The 23,086-nt window shown below is 47.6% G+C and overlaps 1 protein-coding gene across 2 annotated transcripts in view; it reads left to right on the forward strand.

The window, feature by feature from the left end:
• NPAS2 (neuronal PAS domain protein 2) overlaps positions 1–23,086 on the forward strand; it is a 183,158-nt gene that overhangs the window by 117,299 nt on the left and 42,773 nt on the right. For both annotated transcript variants that reach the window (XM_064268493.1, XM_064268494.1), the window contains exons 5-7: positions 3,131–3,220; positions 15,249–15,369; positions 16,602–16,715. In XM_064268493.1, coding sequence (XP_064124563.1) covers positions 3,131–3,220; positions 15,249–15,369; positions 16,602–16,715 — 325 coding nt within the window. The remainder of the gene's footprint in view (positions 1–3,130; positions 3,221–15,248; positions 15,370–16,601; positions 16,716–23,086) is intronic.

Here is a 23,086-nt window from a genome sequence, read left to right on the forward strand (position 1 = left end):
GATAAATATTTGTGCTGGAAGTCAGGACTGGGTTTCAGAAGACTGGAATTTCTAGAGAAAGACTGTTTTAGATTTGTATGGATAGGAAGAAAAGATATTCTTTTATGCCCTTTTCCTTGCTGCCAGTATAGGCTCCTCAAAGCAGATCTAAAGAAAATCACACTAAGCAAATGAATTGGGTATCAATTAAGCCTGCAGTGCTAGATGAGCCTTCTAGGTGACTTGAAGTTTTGGGTTGCCTGGGAAATCCACCAACTAGTGCTTTTGATTTATCTCTGAGTATAGTAGGCTTGTATCCCAATCTGTTGTTTTTCACTAGACACAGACCCAGTGGTAAGTAACTAGAGCTTCCCAGTGTCTTCTCCCTCATGACATGAGCCCTGGTTGCGGCTCCCTCAGAGGGGCCATGGTGTCATTTTACATCACAGTGTGTGCTGCACACCAGCTACACAACGCTTTACTTTTTTCAGAGCCATTTCCAAGAACATGAGGAATCCAGACACCGAGTCTTAGTAGACCGGGATGTTCTCCTCTTTAAATGAGGGCAGAACCAGGAGAGAGCCTGTCTGACAGATAGCCTCTGGGAACTGCTGGTGCCCTGTGGGTGCAAATCCTTCCTTCTTTCCTCTTCTCCCAAAAGGCACAAAACCAGACTCCAAGAAAACACATACAATTGTGTGAAGCTTGAAAGAACAAAAATGACCGTGTTGCAGACCAGCCAAGCTGGTAAAGTATTAGCGTCTCACCAGAAGCTGGCGAAAATTGTGCTAACAAGATTCCAACAAGAGAAAGCTCTTCTTGTCCAGGGATTAAGGAGTTTGTGGTCATTCTGAATTATATATAGAAAAACTACATTGATCTTAGCCCAAAGGTTGTCCCAGAGAACACAAGGAGTTTGACAGGAAGGGAGTGGTAGCTTCTTTGGTAGCATCCCTGAAGCTCCTGGCAAAGTCACCTTTGCAGAGTTAGGGGCACATCACTTTGCAATCACGTTCTATTGATTTGCAAATGATGCTAAAACGGTAGGGAGTGTTCTCAAAGCAGTGACTCAGTGCAGTTCCTGTACATTTGATGGAAAATGCCAAGGAGTTGATGAAAAGTTATCTTCCATCTATAAATACCTTCCGCTTTTTAACACCCACTTGTTTTGAGATTTCAGGAGGGACCCAGGCTCACTGAGCAAGAAGATAATTTGTATTACTCCTGCTTTTCGCAGCCTTCCAATCTGCTTTTTTCCAGAATGATTCAGCTGATGTCACCAACAATGCCCCCACCCCTAAAAAGATTCTCCTCCAAGAGGGCTGCAAATCTGACTTAAAAATCAGTTTAGAAAAACACTTGAGGGAGAAAGAAATAAAAGGTACTAGGGTGTGCCTCATTGCTCACCATGTCTCATAAATCCAACCCAGGCTTTCTCAACTTCAGCACTGTTAACGTATTGGACTAGATATTTCTTATAGAAGGCTGTTCTGTGTATTATAGGGTATTCAGTAGCGTCTCTGGCCTCTGCCCACTAAATGCCAGTAGCATCCACCCCGAGTTGTAACAACCAAAAATGTCTCCAGACATTGCCAGGCACCCCCTGGGGGGCAAAATTGCCCCCACTCGAGAACAACTAATGTAATCCAAAAAGATGAAGTTGGTTTAAGAAACATAGTTTAATATGTCTTTTAACCTGAAATCTTACAATGTGGCAGTATAAAATAATAAATAAGCTTATAAAATAATAAATGAGCTTAGTGGTCATTTTCCTGGTGGAAAGAGTTCTCTCCCTTTTGGTGCTGGGTAACAGGTGTCCCTCCCACCCAGTTAGCAGGCTGTTTCTGGCTCCTGCTGCAGTATACTTCGCCACTCTCTTCTGAATTGAAAGAATGTACACCCCTTGGCTGTGCAGGCTCTCAGGAACACCCTAGAAGGATCTCATGGAGAGCAGACAAAATGTTTCCAGAGCTTTCTAAGCATGTATTTCAGATTCCCCCCTCCCCCCAGCAGAGTTTTCAGATTTCAGAGAGATCGTCAGTAAAATGACAGTGGTGGGCTTACAGTGAAAGCCCACCTGAGCAGTTAGTCCCTGGAAGATTTGTGTTCTGGTGAGGTAGGCTGTGTTTTTAATCCTTCCCATCTCACCAGTGCCCCTGTATAGCCAGTTGCCAGTGTGACCCCGTTCTCTGCGGAATTACATGGTCTGGATTTTAGAAATCGCCTTCTAGCTGTGCCTTACGAATGTGTTATGAGAATTAGATAGTTAACGCCTTACTACACCTCATGTGTCGAGATCATCTAGAACAGTGTGCCTAGCATGTAGTAGGCGCTTGGTAAATATTTTTGAACAGAGAATTTTTCAGACATTCTGAAATGCTTATGGGTCCAGCTGAGTTACACGATAGCTCACCTTACTGTTTTTTGGCTTCTATGGAATAATGTGAAAGTTCTTTAAAAACAGTTCCTTTAATGGGTGTTTCTCCTAAATGCAATGGATGTAGGCAGAGATCGACCTTGGCTAGCAGGCGGCCTCTGGTTTTGGTGCATCTGTTAGCACGGGTGGTGCAGTGGTTAAGAGCTACAGCTGCTTACCAAAAGATGGGCAGTTCGAATCCACCAGCTGCTCCTTGGAAACTCTATGGGGGCAGTTCTGCTCTGTCCTATAGGGTCACTATGAGTTTGAATTGACTCGACAGCTATGAGTTTTTTTTGTTTGGTTGTTAGTCCTGATATCTTTCAGTAAACGTTTATCGCCGAACCAAAAGTGATTTCAGGGGTAGGGGAACCAGGACTGTGAGATATTGCTGCTGTCTTTTAATGATAACTGTAGTATTTTTGACTCAGACCAATAGCGTCCTTATCATTAAAACACTTAGGTAATTTCAGTGGCTGAATTTTGTCTTATGATACCAGTATGGAAAAATTTTCACTGAGCCTTTAGCTTTTCTGCAGTCACCTGCCTGGGCTAGACAAAGTCTGTGTAAGGCGCCATACTGTGTGTAAGCCAGCCAGGTGCTGTGCGGTTATCCATGGAGCTATCTGGGAGCTACAGAACAAGTCAGTGCGATAGAGAGGGGTCTTTGCCTTGGCAACATGCTCCTCCATTAAAGCATTATTAAAGAGCTCTCAAATGTTGCTTTTTCCACAGGCGTTAGATGGCTTCATCATCGCGGTGACCACAGACGGCAGTGTCATCTATGTTTCTGACAGCATCACGCCTCTCCTTGGGCACTTGCCGGTGAGTTTCTCCTCCAGTGGCCTTGGCCTGTACTCGTCATCATCTTTTTCTTGAGAATCGACCGTATCTCTGATCAGGCTACATGGGGTCTCTGTTTGAGAACGGAATAAGTAGGGGGGTCGGTTTAAAGAATGAATGCAGAGTCCAGGAGGGCGGGACCAGATCAGAGGTCAAGGACCCGGGGGTGTTCCAGACAAAGGCGTGAGCTAAGCCTGGGACCAGCTGAAGTGGCTGTTGTTCGGTGCCATCGAGGCATCTCCAGCTCGCGGCAACCTTGTGGACAACAGAACGAAACATAGCCCGCACCTGTGCCATCCTCACAGTCATTGGTGTGCTTGACTCCATTGTTGGGACTGCTGTGTATTTTGAGTGCCCTCCATGGAAACCCTGGTGGCGTAACGGTTAAGAGCTATGGCTGCCAACCAAAACGTTGGCAGTTCGAATCCACCAGGCACTCCTTGGAAACCCTATGGGGTAGTTCTACTCTGTCTTTTAGGGTTGGTATAAGTCAGAATCGACTTGATGACAATGGGTTTGGTCTTGGTTTTCCATCTTCCGGGAGCCCTGGTGGCACAGTGGTTAAGTGCTTGGCTGTCAAACAAAAGATCGGCAGTTCAAATCCACCAGCCACTCCTAGGAACCCCTGGGGGGCAGTTCTGCTCTGTCTTATAGGGTCACTGTGAGTCGGAATCAACTTGGCAGCAATGTGTTTTCCATCTTCAGCACTATATCCAACAATGTTCTGTTGTGATTCATAAGGTTTCCTTTCGCTAGTTTTTGGAAGTAGATTGCCAGGCATTTCTTCTTAGTCTGCCTTAGTCTGGAAGCTCTGCTGAAGCCTGCCCACAGTGATATTTGAAATATTGGTGGCATAGCATTGCAACAACATGTGAGTCACCACAGTGCACAAACTGACAGGCTGTGGTGGAGAACAGTCTTCCTGTTAAAAAAACCAAACCTGTTGCCATGGAGTCAATTCTGACTCATAGTGACCCTGTAGGACAGAGTAGAACTGCCCCATAGGGTTCCCAAGGAGTGGCTGGTGGATTCGGTGGCTGGTGGATTCGAACTGCTGACCTTTTCGTTAGCAGCTGAGCTCTTAACCACTGTGCCACCCAGTCTAGATGTCATGAACTGAGCCAAGAGAGACCTGGAGTAGGGAGGATGGGGGTGTCGTATCCTTGATTGGAAACAGCATAGAAGCCATGGACCCTACAAGTGAGTCGCAGCACAGTTGGCAGAGATGAGAGCCTTTGCAGCCGCTGACAGACGTCCTTCAAAGAAAAGCCCTGCCTGCTGGGTCTAGTTAGCGCCGATTGAGGGGCAGGGTGGTGGAGCTCACCGGGGAAGTGTCTGAGGTCGCAGTAGGTTTTAACACCTAATGGTGATGAGCATTCAGTGACAGAGGTGATCCCAGTGAGTTGAAATTCTCTGGAAAGACACTGTTGAACCTTGAACGAGGAGTACTTGGGCACTGACTCATGGCACATGTAGCTGGCTGGTGTAGGGTCTGCCTTTGAGGACCCCTCATCGGTGTTAGTCTCTATTTCCTGCTGTACCATTATTTATTCCTGCAGACCCCTGACCTGTATGACAGCTCCACCAGGAGCATCGAGCAACTGACTGGCATCCAGTGTCTTCTTCTCTGTCCTCCCAGCAGGCCCAGCCAAACCCTAAACACTCCCTCCCCCATGTGTCAGTGGTAGGCCACCAGTTTATGTGATGAGGGGTCACAGCTTGCCCTGGGTCCCCGTATATTGGCCAGGACAACACTCTCAGGGACTGTGGTCCCTGCTCTTTAGTCTCACCTGCACATGGTGCAGTGAGGCCTTGCTCTGTGGGCAGCTTCTTCCTCCCTTGGTTGGTGTGATCAGCCCAGCTCTGCCAACGGGCCCTGAGTTCAAATCCTCCTAGGTCATATTTTTCCTCAGAAACCATTCTCCCCATCTTTTCTTCCAAGGATGCTTCTTTGAAATCAAAGCTGCCTCCCACATTTTCCTTCGTGTCGTAGCCCAGAAAAGCATTTTTTCTTTGCTTGGTAGGTGTCTTCGCATTATGCCACAGTCTATCTAACCTTTGTGTTTTCCTGAAACCGGGGTGCGCTAGGCTAGGGGATTTTCCCTCTGCTCCTGACAGCTTTCAGGAGAGGCGCATTCTCACTTTGTGCCAAGGAGGCTGAGAGAGCAGCTTCATCTTGTGACCAGTCTCAGGCTAAGAGAGGAGTCATGAGCAGCCTGTGTGAGGAAAACAGAAGGGTCCCCCACAAAATCAGCCTGGCTTCTTTTGGCTGATCGGAGGGTGGCTGAGGAAAGAAGTGGGGGCAGGGCTCTTCCTTGGAGGAAGTTTGCCTTCTGTTTTGAAATGGAAAGGATTGGGCAGTGGTAGGCACTGAGTGAAAGTCATAAAATGTAGCTGCCCTAATGGCCTGGGAATGAGATGCAGGAGCCCAGAGCTGTTTGTGCAGACAGGATTTGCTCTGTTCCGCTTCATGCTCTTGTAATTCTCTGATGACCCAATTGCTGTTCATGGCAGAGGGAACTGAAATAGAAAGTCAGGCGCCCTGATTTGAAATGATGGAGCAGTTTAGGACCACCTTATAAATTCACTTTTAACTCTGGAAGGCTCAGAAATGACTCTGACTCTAATTTATCAGTGCTAGCCAGAGGTGCCTTGGAAGAAAGGCCTGGCCACCTACTTCCAAAAAATCAACCACTGAAAACCCTGTGGAGCACAGTTCTGCTCTGACACACGTGGGGTCGACTTGGCCGCTGTTGTAACTGGTAGGCTCGACTGAGTGCTATGAAGTATTTGTGCATAGACCCACACATGGATACACGAATCTGCTTGTTCTCATGTTCCCCAGTTCAGGTAAGCCAGGGATGGACACGCCCGAATTTAATGTCTGTTCGTTTCTAGCTTACATTATCCAGTTTCTGCCCAGATCATCATCGACTTCCCCCTTTCTACACAGCATTCACTTCCGTTCTTTGGGAGTGGGGTAGATGAAGCATTGGGATGGAAGCTTCCCTAGTGTCTGTCAGCATACAGCTTACTTGAGCTGTACAATCCGGAAGTGATCCTGCTATTATTTCCCCTTTAACCAATTGCCGTCAAGTCGACCCCACGTATGTTAGAGTAGAACTGTGCTCCACAGAGTTTTCAATGGCTGATATTTTGGGAAGTAGATTGCCAGGCCTTTCGTCCGAGTTATCTGTGGGTTTACTCAAACCTTCAACCTTTCAGCTAACAGCTGAGCATGTGAACCATTTACACCCACTGAGGACATTTCCACTCTACAGGGCAGAAAATTCCAGGTGGCCCAAGCAGTGAATGGCAGAGCAGGCTCGAACCAGATGCATATGGCTGCTAAGCCCAAGCTCTTCACCACTCTGCTGTGGGGTCCTTCTGGTACCAAGGGTTTGAGCTGTAATTTAGGAATTCTCCTTTCTGTTTAGTTCAGTTCTTGTTCACCCGTCAGTGCAGACCCAGTACCTGTACTGATACTGCAGGGATTCAGAAGGCTCATGCAAGGTTGTCTTCCCATCAGGGTTTGCAAGTTAATTGAGATGTCACCTGTTAAACCAGTAGAGAGTAGTAGGAAACTAGTCAACGTTTATGGAGCACTTACTGTGCACCAGGCCCCGATAAGAATCCCTTACACACGCTAATGTGTGCAAGGTACTTAGAATAGTGCCAGGTACAGAGTGAGGGCTCTATTGTGTTTGCCGTTGTTGTCATTATTAATCCTTACGACAATCCTATGAAGTCGGTACTGACCCAATTCACAGATGAGGAAACTGAGGCACAGAGAGGCTGAGTATTTCTCCCAAGCTCCCACAGCCAGCCAGTAGCAGAGCTAGTATTTGAATTCAGGCACTTTGGCTCCCGAGGTTGGTGCTTAAACACTACTCAGAATTCTGTACAGGACAGAGTAAAGTGAAACGTTTTCAGTGGGGGGGCAGATGGTTAGGAAGGCAGAGAAGGAGGAACTGAAATGCGGTGGCCAGTCTTTGTGGAAACAGTCGTGATTGAGATGGAGAGGAGAGGCCAGGTGGGAAGGGACCAGGGCAGGCATGGCATGGAGGCACAGTGCGGACAGGACAAGGAGGCCACAGCCCCAGCGCCAATGCCTCCTCAAGCCCGTGGGCGGCATCAGGCCCGAGCACCAGTTGGCATGGCAGGACCTGAGTCCCCCTGTCCCTTGGGTGGCCCTGAGAGCCATCAGTGATGGAGACAGGGAGGAAAGTAAAGAGTGGCAAGAATCCCTTTCCTCTTTTGAGACTATCAGGCTTAACGTCCCTCTCTGCTTTCTTAATGCTGCTCTAACCTCAGACGTGGCAGAAGCTCACATGCCAGTTTTTGTACAGCCATTTCCTGATGAGATAGCCTGGAACTTTCTTTCCCAGTTTGACACAGAAAAGAAAGAAGAAAATAGCTCTAAGAAGCAGAAAGCAATTTTAAGATAAAGCCAGAACTTTAAAGTCTGGCTGTGCCAGCACATTTTGGCCCTCCCGTTGTTGGTTGCTGTCGAGTTGATTCCAGCTCACGATGAGCCGGTGTGTGTGTCAGAGTAGAGCTGCGCCGTCAGGTTCTCAAGACTGTGACCATTTAGAAGCAGATCACCAGGCCTGTCTTCCAAGACGCCTCTGGGTAGGTTTTACCCGCCAACCTTTCAGCTGGTAGTTGAGCGCTTTAACCAGTTGTACCAGCCAGGGACTTGGCGGTTCTCCTAGACCTCTAGAATCAGAGTGCGCAGCGAAGGAAGCAACGTGAGTGTGGCTGGATGAGCGTGTTGATGGAAGGCCAAGTGCAAAGGTGAGCTTTTGCAAAGAAGACCTTTCAGGAGAGACTAGGGGAACGTGCCAGGCTGCCTCAGACAGAGTGTGCGTGAGGTGGACGCAAAGGAAAAACCCAAAGTAGGCATGATCCATGTTTCCTGTTTGGACTTGAGTTTTTTTTTTTTTTTTTCATTAACTTCTTGGATTGCTTTTCTGTTTGTTAAAGAACCTGATGTTTGCCTAATGAGCTGGGTGATGGTGAGCTCTTAATGTGTCAGCTATATCCCGAGCCCTGCCCACGTGCCTATGCATTCACTGAACAGGGGACAGGATTCACAAATGGGGTTGCTACGTTGGGAGCAATTGCAGACAGCTTGTGGGGGTGGAGGGTGCCTCAGAAGTAAGAAATATGGGCGTGAATAACACAATTTCCTAAATCATTTAGGTTATTCCTAAGGCATATTTATTCCTAAATTCTTCAGATTATTTCCTCAAATAATCTAGAGAAAAAGTGTTTATAAAGTAGGAGAAGTCTATAGGCCAAAAAAAAAAAAATACTTCCACGTAATGCCGGTTCTCCAGGTGAATGCTCTTTCAAGAAGGTGCAAGATTCACAGTGGAATATGGGGCCAGGTTCTTGTGTCAGGGGTCACAGCAGGGAGCAAAGGTCACAGAGGAGAGAAGACAGAGCCCCTGGCTGATGTTAACAAAATGCAACAGCAAGGCCAAGGCCATGGGCGACATTTTCCAGGAAACATTCCTCTCCCCTCCCCAACCTTGTTCTCACCTTTTTGAAGAACGAGCCTAATGGAAGTCGTCTTGTCAAAGGTGACTCCAGGTCATGGCAGAGCAGGAGGGTGCTCTGACTAGATGGGGCCCTAACGGGTTTGACTGCACCTTGAACTTGGCCACAGGTTCAAAGGGCCCAGGTCCCCACGTAGATTTTTTTTAACTTTTTATATGCCTTTTGATTTTTATATATCATACATTCAAAAGTTAGCGTGAACATACGCAGCCGTCACTGAGGTTAAGAGATGGAATGTGGGCAGGACCGCAGAAGCCCGTCTGCTTCTTTCCCGTCACATCCTCACCTTCCCCCAAGAGTCAACCATTTCCCGACATTTAAGATAATTTCCTTGCTTTTCTTTATAGTTTTATGAACACTGAGTTCATTGCGGAACACTGTAATTTAGTATTGCCTTTTCTTTGACTTTATGTAGGTGGAATCCCAGGAAAGGTACTTCCGTATGATGTCTTCTTACGCTCACCATTTTGTTTGTAAGATGCCTCCATATTGCACTCTTTGGTGTTGCTGTCATGGGCTCATGTTCATTGCTGTGTAGTATTCCCTGTAGCATGAACCTGCTGCGGTTTCTGCATCTACTCCCGTTTGGAGCTCTTAAAAAATGCTTCTGTGCACATCTGTACGTGTTTGTCAGGCGCCATCACATTGGTTCCAACTCACAGTGACCCTAAGTACAACAGAATGAAACACTGCCTGGTCCTGCACCATGCCCACAATCGTTATGCTTGAGCCCATTGTTGTAGCCAATGTATCAATCCATCTCATTGAAGGTCTTTTTCTTTTTCATTGACCTACTACTTTACCAAGCATGGTGTCCTTCTTCAGGGACTGATCTCTTAGATAAGACGTAGAATTGGTGAGTGGTAGGTTGTGCACCTCTTCACCTTTCCTAGACAGCACTAGACTGTTTCCACAGTGGTTGTACCCATTTATTCTCCTTGGGCATTGTGGAGAGTTCCAGGTTCTCCATCTCATCAAAATGTAATATTGCAACTTCTTAGTTTCCGCCAGCCTAAGGTGTGACGTTATCTCATGGGATTTTAATTTGCTTTTACCCTAATTATTGATGAGATTGTCTTTTCATATGTTTATTGGCCATTTTTATTTCCTATGTGAAGTGCCTGTTTTGGTATTTTGTAATTTTCCTACTGAATTTGTATTCTTTTAATGGTTAATAGGCATTCTTGCCATGATCTGTTTGTCCTCTGTCAGGTATACGTGTTGCAAATATCTTCTCTCTTTGTAGCTTACCTTTTTCCTCTCTTTGGGGTCTTTTGATGGACATAGAGAGATTCTTTATAGTTGGATGTTTTTTTTACATCTTATGTAATGCTCCCCTACTTCTAGATCATGAAACTGTTCTCTGTATTATTTCCTGAAAGTTTTTCTGTTTGGCCATCAATTTCATTCTGAATCTAAACTGAATCTAAATGTACCAAATACGTGCCCAACCTTCTAGTCCTTTAGAGAGACCAAGGGCTGGACTTGGCCTTTGCCTGCCTCTTCTCAAGGTGAGGCTTCTCCAAGACTTTTCCCCATCCCTGCCTTCTAGCAGGTGGCCAACACAGATTTCCCCAGACCTTCTGGGACTGAGTGTCCACTAGCTCACTTCCATCCCAGCCAACTACACTCACGTGCTTCTTTTTGTAGGCTAACTCATATTTTGCTGAGTGAAATTGAATTGGTGCCGCTGGTTCAAAGGGGGGGAGGAAAATGCTTTCTGATAATCCTCGGGCTCTCGAGCTTCCTCAAGGGAAAAACATGGAAAATATGCAATTTAGAGTTTAGGTCAGGCATGCATAGTTATGGTCCATCAGAAAATGGACCAGATCCTTGATAAAGCAGCTAAAGGCATATCAGTACATTGGGAGAGAGAACTTTTTGCCTATACACAGTTGTGAAAACGACTGCAGGTGGCACATTCCTGCTTTCTGCCTCCATAATTACTACCATTTTAATAAACAGAGACCCACTCATTTAAGGGGTAGTTCAATTGCAGATGTCATCTCCTGTGAGCACTAGGGCTTAAATTCTCAAATTATGCTTATTTGTGCTGGTTTTCAACATGTGGGGATGGCGTAAGAATAAAGTAATTGGAAAAGAACGCAGTCTATGCCAAGCATGGTTCTGGTCCTTCCTCGGGTTAACTTGTCATCCTCACAGCCACCTGAATCTCTTACCTCCATATCTCCATCCAGTGTTGGTCTTATTTCCTGCAAAGCCTGTAGCCTGAGTGCTCCCACGGCCACCCAGCCTGCCAACCCCCTTCCACATGTGGAACAGGGCCAGATGGCCCTTATAACCCTGCTCTCTGCTACACGCATCACCGGGGAAGCAGGCTTCAGACCAGGCCCTCCATGAAAAGGCCACGGAGTGACTTAGTTATTTTTTCAAGTATCCGAAAGATTGCTAGGAAGAAAGACCCCTGCCACCTGTGAACACGAGTCTTCTAAAATACTAGACGCCTAAAGGAAAATTGGAGACGAGCTCTGGTGGTCCAGCAGTTAAGAGCTCAGCTGGTAACCTAAAGACCGGCAGTTTGAATCCACCAGCTGCTCCTTGAAAACCCTGTGGGACAGTTCTACTATGTCCTATAGGGTCGCTATGAGTTGGAATCAACTGAACGACAACAGAGTTCTAAAGGAAAATCAAAGGGACTTTATTTGGACATGAGAAGGAACTTGGACAGAGCCAGATTATAAAATGACGCACGGGCTGTGGAGGGTGTTTGTAGAGTCTTTGCCCAAAGATAGAAACTAGCGTGTCCAAGCTGGGAACTGTGAGCCCTCCTGTCTTACTTAGTCACCTCGTGCTGCTGTAACAGAAATACCACAAGTGGATGGCTTTAACAAAGAGAAGTTTATTCTTTCACAGTTTAGGATGCTAGAAGTCCAAATTCAGGGCGCCTGCTCCAGGGGAAGGCTTTCTGTCTCTGTCGGTTCTGGAGGAAGGTCCTTGTCATCGGTCTTCCCCTGGTCTGGGAGCATCTTGGTGCAGGAACCTCGGGTCCAAAGGACGTGCTCTGCTCCCCTTCCTTGGTAGTATGAGTTCCCCCTGTCTCTCTGCTCGCCTCTCTTTTACATTTCAGAAGAGACCGGCTTAAGACATTGTCTAATCTTGTAGATCACATCAATACAACTGCTGCTAATCCGTCTCATTACATCATAGTGATAGGATTTCCAACACACAGGGAAATCACGTTAGAGGACAAAATAGTAGACAGTCATACTATACGGGGAATCATGACCTAGCCAAGTGGACAGATACTTTGGTGGGACACAGTTCAATCCATGACACCTCCCGAGCCCCTCCTCCCTTCCTCCTCTGTTTTTAGTTCTTCCCAAGCCAAGTCCACTCTTCTCATACCTGCCAATCTAGCGACTGGTCTTTCCTGATGATGCGTCCAAATTAAGCAAGACAAAGCTGCACCATCCTGGCTTTTAAGAAGCAGTCTGGTTGTATTTCTTTTAAGACTGATTTGTTGGTTCTTCTGGTGGACCATGGCACCTGGTGGGGGGAGGGGGGAACCTGCTGCTGTCGAGTCCATTCTGACTCACAGCAACCCTATAGGACAGAATAGAACTGCCCCATAGGGTTTCTAAGGCTGTAATCTTTATGGAAGCCGGCTGCCACATCTTTCCCCTGTGGAGCCGCTGGTGGTTTCGAACCACCGACCTTTTGGTTAGCAGCCAAGCACTTAACCACTGCTCCATGGTAGCCCTCAGTAAACATGGCTGAATTAACCTTGTGGAATAAGTTGTTTGGGGATCTGTCCACTCCTCTCCCTTCCCCCATCACTCTCTCAGTCCAGCAGTAAATGGCAGCAGTAAATGGCAGAACTGGCTTTCAAACCCAGGTCTCTGGGGCTGTCTCCCACCCTGCTGTGAGGCTCTTTCCCATCACTGAGGGCACGCTGACGAACCAGCCCTCACAGGTCTTACCATCTAGGCAAAGACACGCCCTTCCATGAGCGCTTACAATGTGGCGTGACAGGTACAGTGAGGAGAACAGAGGGCCCTGGCAGCACAGGGTAAGGGTGCCCTTTCTGCACAAGGGTCTGTCATGAGTTCTCTCTCAGAGGAAGGGACTTCAAAGCCGAGACCTGAAGGCTACACGGGGGGAGTTGGCTGAACCACAGGGAGGGTGGGTGTGGAATGTTCCAACCTGAGGGGGGCAGCTTGAGTAGAGGCCCAGAGGTAAGAGAGAAGCTGCTAAGTGGGGAAAAGGAAGTTTAGGAGGGCTGGAGACGTCAGAGAGTCGTAGGAGGTCAGGCAGAGAGCCGTAGAGGCCAGGTTATACGGAGCGTCCTAAGAATGCTGAGAAGTTTAGGCTTTATCTCAGGAGCAGTCGAAGCAAAGTGGTGACCAATCTCCTTCTGGCTGCTGGTGAAGAACAAATTAGACAGGGACAAAAGCTAATGTAGGAAGACCAGGGTGGCCACTTCCTTCACCAGGCAGGAGACGGTGGTGGTCAGGGCGAGGGTAGAGGCTGTTGAAATGGAGAGAAGTGAGTGAGTCGACCTGGAGTGTTTGAGGGAGGAAAGGCTGGCCGCACTTGGAAATCACTTGGGTGTGGAGGGGAGGGCGAGAGGGGATGAGTGGAGGATCCACCTGGGTGTCAGGTGGGCAAATGAGCGGCTGGCGGTACCACTTATGGAGACACAGAGCACAAGGGGAGAAGGCGGCATGGTGGGCAAGAATGATGGCATTGGGGGTAAGGGTGAATTTTTCGTTCCTGGGGGCATCTGAGGGGCATTTAGAAGGTGGAGCCTGGGATACACGAGAGAGAGCTGGCCGGCTGTTCAAATTTTAGAGTGTATACAGTGTTTGAAGCCATGAGAATGGATGAGTTTATTTAAGGAGACCAAGGAAGAGCAGGGAATCCCTGGGTGGTACAAATGGTTAAGCCTTTGGCTACTAACAGAAAGGCTGGTGGTTCAAACCCACCTAGAGGCACCTCGGAAGAAAGGCCTGGCGATCCACTTCCAGAAGGTCACAGACAATAACCCTACAGAGCAGTTCTACTCTGTAACACACGGGGTCGCCATGAGTCAGACTTGACACAACGGCAACTGGTTTGTTTTTTGTTTTGTTTTAAGGAAGAGGTAGAGACATGACTGCCTTAGTTCCTCGTTCACACTGGTCGCCGTTCAAGTGTTCAGTAGCCACGTGGCTAGTGACACCCAGAGTGGACAAGTACCCCACCTAGACTTTATTTTGTACTCACGGTGCCCGGGACCTCAGGGGAAAAGCGCAGTTCCAGCGATTACAGACCTCTGAGAAGTAAACAGCAGAGAGCTGTTTGCTGTCTAAAGGTTAGGGCAGGGTCCCTGCCTGCTCTCAGGGCCCCGCAGATGCGTGACTGCCACGGCCCCAGCCAGAGGGAGGAGTGTGGCCACATCGGATCCTCAAGCAAGAGGAGGCTTGTTTTCTTTGTGCATTTGTCAGACTTAACTCTTCTTTCTCGGGCCCGTGGACAATTATATGGTGTTTTCAGTTGCCTCATATCTATGTGAAACCTGGATGACAAATAAGGAAGACCGAAGAATTGACGCCTTTGAATTATGGTGTTGGCGAAGAATATTAAATATACCATGGACTGCTGAAAGAACAAACAAAACTGTCTTGGAGGAAGTACAGCCAGAATGCTCTTTAGAAGCAATGATGACAAGATTACGTCTCACGTACTGTGGGCGTATCATCAGGAGGGACCAGTCCCTGGAGAAGGCACTTGGTAAAATAGAAGGTCAGCAAAAAAGAAGACCCTCCATGAGATGAATTGATACAGTGGCTCTAACAATGGGCTCAAGTATAACGAGGATTGTGAGGATGGTGCAGGACCGGGCAGCGTTTTGTTCTGTTGTGCATACGGTTGCTATGAGTCGAAACCGACCCCGTGGCACCTAACAACAACAATCCACTTGAGCGAGTAAAACATTTTAGATTGCAGTTCAAGATCTGTTGTCGTTCGCTGCCATCAAGTGGGCCCCAACTCATGGCGACCCCAAGACAACAGAACAACACTATCCAGTCCTGTACCATCCTCGCTGTCGGTTGCAGATTGAACCATTGTGATCCGTAGGGTTTTCACTGGCTGATTTTTAGGAGTAGATAGCCAGACCTTTCTTCCAAGTCTCTGTTAGTCTGGAAGCTCTGCTGAAAGCTGTTAAGCATCACAGCAACACGGAAGCCTGCAGTGACAGACGGGTGGTGGGTGTACATGAAGTATGTTACCAGGACTCCTGCATGGAGGCGAGAATTCCACCACAGAACCACCAAAGATTACAACGTGGCATGTGAAGAGTTTTCACAGAAAATCAGATTTTAAGCTTTTCATTTCGGAAACTGGTTCTGAATTGTCATGAATGTTCACTTTTTTTTTTTTTTTTTGCTTTTGTTTTTAATCTTTGCGAGTGCGTTCCTCTGCTCTTTATTCTCTTTTTCAGTCGGATGTCATGGATCAGAATTTGTTAAATTTCCTTCCAGAACAAGAGCATTCTGAAGTTTATAAAATGCTTTCTTCCCACATGCTTCTGGCAGATCCCTCCTCCCCGGAACACTGCAAATGTAAGTTTAACTTGCCTGGTTTTACCAGCTCCAAAGACGAGAATTTTGCTTTTGAAAAGAGCTTAGGATGAATTAAGAAGGGAGGACTAATTTTAAGAATAATTTTCCGTGTGACTCAGAACACTTACGAGATCCTTAGGGGTGTATTTTCAGCTTAAAGCTAAAACTGGCGTTTGGGAGATGTAAGACATTTAGCTTTTTATGATGAAAATTCAAAACAGAGAGTTTAGGAATAATAGCTTCTTTTGCATGCGTGGCAAGAGATTTTGTTTTTTTTTTGTATAAGTCTCTTTGTGATAAACAGTGCAGGAATCAGCGAACGTTCTGCTCATCTTGTGCGACCAATAATGCTAGATTAGGATAATACCAACTAACCAACTGAAAACCTAATAACTAGGTCAAACACCCAAATTTTGCCCTCCCAAGTCTGTGATCAGGAGCCCTGGTGGCACAGTGGTTGAGCGCTCATTTGCTAACCCAAAGGTTGGCGGTTCAAACCCACCAGCCGCTCCACAGGAGAAAGATGTGGCAGTCTGCTCCTGTAAAGATTTACAGCCTTGGAAACCCTGTGGGGCGGTCCTACTCTGTCCTGTAGGGTCTCTGTGAGTCGGAATCGACTTGACGACAGTGGGTCTGTCATCTGGCTATTTATGGAATTTCTATGCATGTTTTATGTGGTTTCTCAGTTTGGTTCAAAATACCTGGCAGCCGGAATAGAGGGCTGGCCTTGGTGCCTAATGAAACGTGTGTCACTTAGTGAAGTGTGGAAAAGCACACCTGTGGAGGGAGCAAAGACGCCTTGCACTTGTTCAAGCCTCAGTCCATTTTCCATAAGTAATTTGCCCTGTCGCACAGCTGATTTTACTTCACAGCAAAGCAAAAATATTAAATTAAAGAAAGAAGCTCTGTATGAGTAGCTTTATTTTAATATACCATAGGAAAACAACCAGAACTAATCAGTGCTGACATAGCCAGCCACAGACATCTGTGGGCAAATTAAGACTAATTGGGTGCAAATACGCAATGCAAAATGACCACGAACTAGGGAAAGAAAGCCCCGTCACCAGAGGTTCTAAACCAGGCCCGAAAGCCAGTCGTGATGAGAGAATCTCTGGGCCTCGCGGGTGGACTCAGTCCCCGGAAGGGTTTTCACGGACGCGCTGCTGGGTCAGCCTGGGTCTTCGCAACACTTAACGTTCCCCCTCTCTCTCTCTTTTCTTTAAACGGTCCAGCTGACAACGATTTAGAATTTTATTGCCATCTTCTCAGAGGCAGTTTGAACCCAAAGGAATTTCCAACTTATGAATACATAAAATTCGTAGGAAATTTTCGCTCCTACAACAATGGTAAGCTTTCATTGTCACAGAGTCCCTACGGCGTCTTTTATCATGTAAACGTGCATTTGGGGGCGTCAGCGTCACTGGGGGGAGAGGAAGAGGGGGTGTGTGTTTTCCTCTTTGCATTGGATTTGAGGGTTCCCAAGAGGCGTTTTAAGAGGCGTGTTTAGCGCTTGTAAATGTTACCTCCCGTCCTGAGGAACACACTCCCACACCTGTTTGTGCCCCTGTCCAGAGTCCCGCTGAAATGTATATTATTCATTTATTTATTTTCAGGCTGATGAAATAATTCTGTACTTGTGAGCAACAACTTAGAGTTAACAAAGAGCAATCTCAGCCCACACACTCAGGCAAACAGGCCTTCATTGTGACACCAAAATCCAGAGCCTTGGTTTCTGCATTTTTATTCTCCTTTTGCATGTGTTCGTAGACCTGGAACATAGCCTTCCACTCGATAAGGCCCTGTCTGCAGAGCAGAGTGGCCTCCCTACCATTATCGAGCAGTCTCCACTGGATGTATTATCATCAAATCCAAGCAATGAAGCCTGATTCCTTGAAATTGCCCAGATACCTAATTGTCCAGGGGCTGGCTGTAGAGACATCAACGCTAAGCTAGACTTAAAAACGCATTTGTACTTTTGACCCATCTAAAATGGGAACGCAGGCCCCGTGCCAGGAATTCAGAAACAAAAGCCCTAGCGCACATTCCCATTGTGTGACCTGGTGCAAAAAGGCCTGGTTCCTGTTTGCTTCGCTCCTCAGAACTCAGCACAAAACAGATAACTTTGAGAGAGCTAATTTTCTCCAAACACCAAAGACGGAGGAGGGAAACAGAAGGGCATGTTGACAGGGGATGCTGGGAAAGAGAGAAGGCAGGAGGAGAAAAATACCAAAAGGAATCTAAGACCAAGACATGAGCCTCGGAAATGGGTGGGAGGGTGGGGTACTTACTGTCCTTTAACTCTGGACCTGCGGTGGAGTCTATTACCCAGTCAAATTAATCCCAGAGTTCCCACTAGAACCAGCCAAACTCAGGCCCCAAGTGCCGAAACTAACCAGGATTTTCCCTCTGGCCTCAGCTAACTCCCTGTTGTATGTTATTTACATAAATATACATGATTTGTTTAAAAGTCTCCAACCAGATGCTAAATAGCATGATCCCACCAGATCCATTTTCAGGTCCAGTGTTCAGGGCTGATGCCTGGATGGTGGGCTCCATGGCTGACATTGAGGCCCTCGTGGGACTCAGGATGCCAGAGGCTGGAAGTGGTAGGAGGTCAGCTTTCCCAAGTAGACGCCTAAATCTGGCAAAGCAAGGTGAAGCTAAAGCCTGGCCATGCCTAGTCCAGCTCACGAAGGCTTGCCCAAGTTTCATTAGACCACAAAGGGGTAAATGGTAACTTGTTGGGGTGTCCACTTAAAGTAACTGACCTGAGGCCCCTTGTAGAGAACCCGTTGCTGTCCCGTTGATTCCACCGCACAGCAACCTCACGTGTGTCAGAGTAGAGCTGTGCTCCACAGGGTTCTCAGTGGCCGATTTTTTGGAAGTAGATCATCAGGCCTTTCTTCCGAGGAGCCTCTGGGTGGACTTGAACCTCCAGCCTTTGAGTTAGCAGCCAAGTGCATTAACCATTTGCAGCACCAGAAACTCTGTGGAAAACCCGGCCCCTGGTGTAGTGGTTCATTGGGTGAAGCAGTGAGCCTGCTTGTTAAAAATGTAGATTCTGAGGCCTCACCCTGAAGATTCTAGCCTAGGAGATCTGAGAGTGGAGCCTGGGAGTGTTCAGTCTGGAAAGGACTAGGATTCTGGTGCCAACAGTCAGAGACTTTGAGAAGTGCTGACCTGTTGTAATACAGAATGCATTCCATAGGCGTTTTAATGGCTGTCCTCTCACGACACTGTTTCCAGACAGACTTTATCTTTGAATTAATATGTTGTAGTCGCCATCGAGTCGATTCTGGCTCATGACATCCCCACGTGTGCAGAGTAGAACTCACTGCTTCGTAGGGTTTCCAAGGTTGCGACCTTTCAGAAGCAGATGGCCAGGAGCCTCTGGATGAGGTCAAACCACCAACCTCTCGGCTCACAGTCGAGCACTTCGCCATTTGCGCTACCCAGGGACTCCCAAATTAATATGAGCAGTAGTTTAGAGTTTGCTTAAAACGATAGCTGCTGAGACGGCACCACGTCCCAGCTGAGCACTGTTCACACAGGTGAGCAGGGGCCCTGGTGGTGCAGAGGTTAAGAGCTCAGCTGCTAACCAAAAGGTCCGCAGTGCAAATCCACCAGCTGCTCCTTGGAAACCCTATGGGGCAGTTCTACTCTGTCCTATAGGGTCCCTGTAGGTCAGAATTGACTCGGCACCAATGGGTTGTGTTTGTTGTTAACCCCCACCCAGAGTGTCACAGCTGGGAATAGGGGGTCTGTCCTGTATGCCTGGAGTCCCTGGGTGTTGCAGATGGCTAAACACTTGACTAGTAACTGAAAAGCTGGCAGTTCAAACCCGCCCAGAGGTGCCTCGGAAGACAGGCCTGGTGATCTCCTTTCGAAAGGTCACTGCCTTGACAATGCTGTGGAGCGCAGTTGTGCTCTGTGTGCACGTGACGGCAGAGCACGCGTGTAATTGAAGGGCAGTGGCCTGGCATTGGCTGCTGAGCAGCGGTTGTATCCTTCACGAATCTGCATTTCCAGCGGTCTCGTGAAGTCGCTGCTGAATATCACTTGGAAGTTTCCTGTCATTTTTCACATTTTAGACGATTTCAAGGAAATAGCCAGACTTAGTTCTGAATACCTGCGTTTTTCTGTTCTTTTTAACTAACAAAGCTTTCTTTTCTCTTCAAGTTAAGATGCTGTTTGTCTGCCTGAAAGAATGTGTGGAAATGATGTGTGATTTTTTTTTCTTTTTTTTTTTGAAGCTATTACTGCTGTAAACATGACGGTTTTAGAGTCCAAATTTAAAAGTGAGAGTGCACAGGGTCTTTGTAGAGCCGGCTGTACAAACCGACGTTAGGGTGGCTTTCTTTAGACAAAAAGCCAGAACCACTGCCTTCGAGGTGATTCCAACTCATAGCGACCCTACAGGACAGGGTAGAACTGCGTCATAGGGTTTCCAAGGAGCAGCTGGTGGATTCTAACTGCCGACCTTTCCATTAGCAGCCTGAGCTCTTAACCACTGTGCCACCAGGGCTCCTTCTTTAGACAAGAGGCCCAGGTGTACTCGCAGAACACGTGAACCATAATCCTAACTTGAATGAAAATAAACAGCAAAAACTGTCTAGGACGAACAAACTTCTAAGATTTTTTTTTTTTTTTTTAATCGCCACCGTTCGCCCATTTTTTGACCTATAAAATACGGTTTAACATAAGAAAGAATTCAAATTTGATTCATATGTTTGCTTCTCAATAAACACTGAACAATGGAGTAGTGAAAATATCTCAGTGGGCGTTGACTGAATCCCAGGCCCTGGGCTCGGCCTCTGCATCATCGTCTCTCAACAGTCTTAGGAGGCCGTACTGTTAGCAGCATGCCCACAGTACAGAGGAGGAGACTGCTGCGTAAAAGGAAGTCTGAGGTCCACGGGTAGGAGGTGGGGACCCAGACTCATACCTGGACCCTGTGACCCTCTGACCCACACTCTTAACCCCCGTGCTTTGCTGCCTCCCACAAACCTGTGTAGAAATTAAGCATCTGGATACATCACGTGGGCCAGCCCCTTCCACCTGACATTCACTTGGCATCTGATGTCCGTACCTGTGTACCTCAGGTGTTCTGCAAGCCACCCCGTGTGCCTTTCCCAAGTCCTCAGGCATGGCATGGATTTAAAAAGTAACATGGAAATTGTAGAAGAAAAGTGACCATGGGTGTCAGTTTTCTTTAAGTAGAATACCTGCTCACACCTCCACGGAACTAGGTGGGAAACCCTGTCCTGGTGCACGACGATGACAGTCCCTCACGTGCGTGTGGGCTCACTAGTTGATGGAGCATAGTCTGTTGCATTCTCACTTGATGTCTGTGAAGGAGATATTATTGCCAGTTGCCATCTAGTTGGCTCCACCTGAAGATATCAGGCCTCCATTTTTATCGGTGGGGGAATGGAAAGGACCCCACCCCTTCCTGAGCCTAGCACAGCCTGTGCCTGGCACATACTCAGCACCCAGTAAAAGTATGTCGACCTAAACTGAGGCTCGGAGATGTTGGCCCCAGGGCACACTGCTGGTAGTGGGCAGAGCCAGGACTCAGACCAAGGGCTTCGTACTCACAGGGAAAATACTGTGCTTCCCTGGAAGCTGATAACACAGAGCTCCTTGACTGACCCCAAAGCATAGTCTGGGGATATAGTGACAGCTTCCAGGAGGGTTCTCGCCACTTCTTTACCTTGAATCCAGATGAAGATTAAATGGACGTTGGTACACACTGGGTAAGGAGTCCCTGGGCAGTGTAAATGGCTAATGCACTCAGCTGCTAAGTGAAAGGTTGGCAGTTCGAGTCCACCTAGAGGTGCCTTGGAGGAAAATCCTATGGAGCAGAGTTCTACTGTGAGACACGAGAGGTCACCATGAGTCGACTGGATGATAGCTGGGTGGGGTGTTCGTCTCTGGCCTCCATTTTGTGCCTCCCAATCTTGGCTCCCTGGGTCCCTCCTGGGGTGCTTGAGGACAGATGTCTTTACCTAGGCCCCTCCCTCAGGGGATGCCCCGCCAGGACTGTGTGACACACTCTTTTCCTCTCCTGGATCTCATCTGAGCAATGGTTTTGGCGAAAGACTGGCAGAGGCACTGGGCTGCTGGCAAATGGCATTAGAGAAACCCTTAGGCCTTAAACCTCAGGAAGCACAGTGAAACGTAGGCCCCAGGGCAGGGAGGGAAAGTGAGACTTTGAGCCAGAGAAGGCTTTTGGTGACCCTTAAATAACATGAACGAGGATCCTGGCTGCCTGTCTGACAACCCAGGTAACTGCTCAGGACTCGCCCGGCTCTGCTAACCAGTGTTAGTAGCCTACTTAGTAGGAACTTGGGAGGCGAAGCAGGGCAGAAGCACCTTTGCCCTTATCGACCAGATTAAACTATCTTAATGAGACGATTCCAAGTTCACCATTTGATTATGCCACCTCACCCCCTCCCCTCGGCCCCCCGTTCACATTGGCTGTGCAGACACAGCAGCTGTGGTCCAAATACTTGAGCAAAGTGGAATTTTCCCCCGTTCCACCGTTCGCGCATCTTGGTCACTCCTTAGGACTTCATCACTTACCACAGATGTTCCGGGGGAGGGAAGGGAAAACGGTACTTCATATTTTTAACCTAGATTTTTCCATAAATGCGAAGAAATATGTGTCAGGAAACAGGACAACAAAGTAGGCTTTCTTTGAAGTGTTTCATTTCGGGACAGTCTGCGTAAAAGCTTCCTAGAGGAATCCGAGCTGGGGTGTCTAACCACAACCCTCGCCCTCTCGTAAAAAGCAGGCTCTGATCCCAGCCTTCCAAGCTCCAGGAGTGTAAGTGAAGCGCCTGGTAGGAGCGGCCCCTTGTCCACCTCCACTGTGTAGATCAACTGTTTCCAGAATGGAGCTGAAGTGAAATTATTTCATGTAGGGCTGTGTTTGTCCTGGAGTCCCCAGGTTGTACACATGGCTAAGCATGTAACTACTAGCTGAAAACTTGGTGACTCAAGACCACCCGGAGGTGCCTCAGAAGAAAGACCTGGCAATCTGCTTCCAAAAGGTCACAGCCCTTAAAACCCTGTGGAGTGTAATTCTGATCTGAAACACGTGGGGTCGGCATGAGTCAGAATCCACTCATACGGGTTTGGTTTTTGTATATTTGTCTCCTAACTAATATTAAGGGGTGAGGGGGGGTGGGAGATGCTTTTAAACAAATACACCATCCCATCTTTTTTACTTTACTTAAATAGAAGAGTCCACAGAGCCTGCCCCAAATCCCGTGCACTCAGGTCCCGCAACCCCACTGCTGCCACCTGCACCCGCCACCTCACCCCACCCTCATTGGGTAGGAACTGGCTGGCTGACGTCCTAAGGCTTGGAGATTGGTCTTTGATTCAAGGGGTCCTAATAAGCAGACTCCAGTTCCATGAAAGATAACTTAATGCCAGGAAGAAGGCGAACCTTTATTTTAGCGCTTGCTCCCCCCCTTTCCCTCCCCTGCCCCCAGACTTGGACTTAAATGAGCGTCTGACTGAAATCCAGAAAGCAGTATTTCCAAAGTGGCTGGTGTGGCTCCAAATAGGTCACCCTCAGCAAACATTCCACTTGAGGCTTTCCAGAAACCACACACCAGAGGATAAAAGTTTCCTTGCCCTCATTTTACCTACTCGCCGCCAGCCCCACAGCCAGATTTGAAGTCCTGGCAGAAGTGGACGCCTTTCA

The sequence above is a fragment of the Loxodonta africana genome, chromosome 15, assembly GCF_030014295.1.
Source record: "Loxodonta africana isolate mLoxAfr1 chromosome 15, mLoxAfr1.hap2, whole genome shotgun sequence".
Lineage (NCBI taxonomy): Eukaryota > Metazoa > Chordata > Mammalia > Proboscidea > Elephantidae > Loxodonta > Loxodonta africana.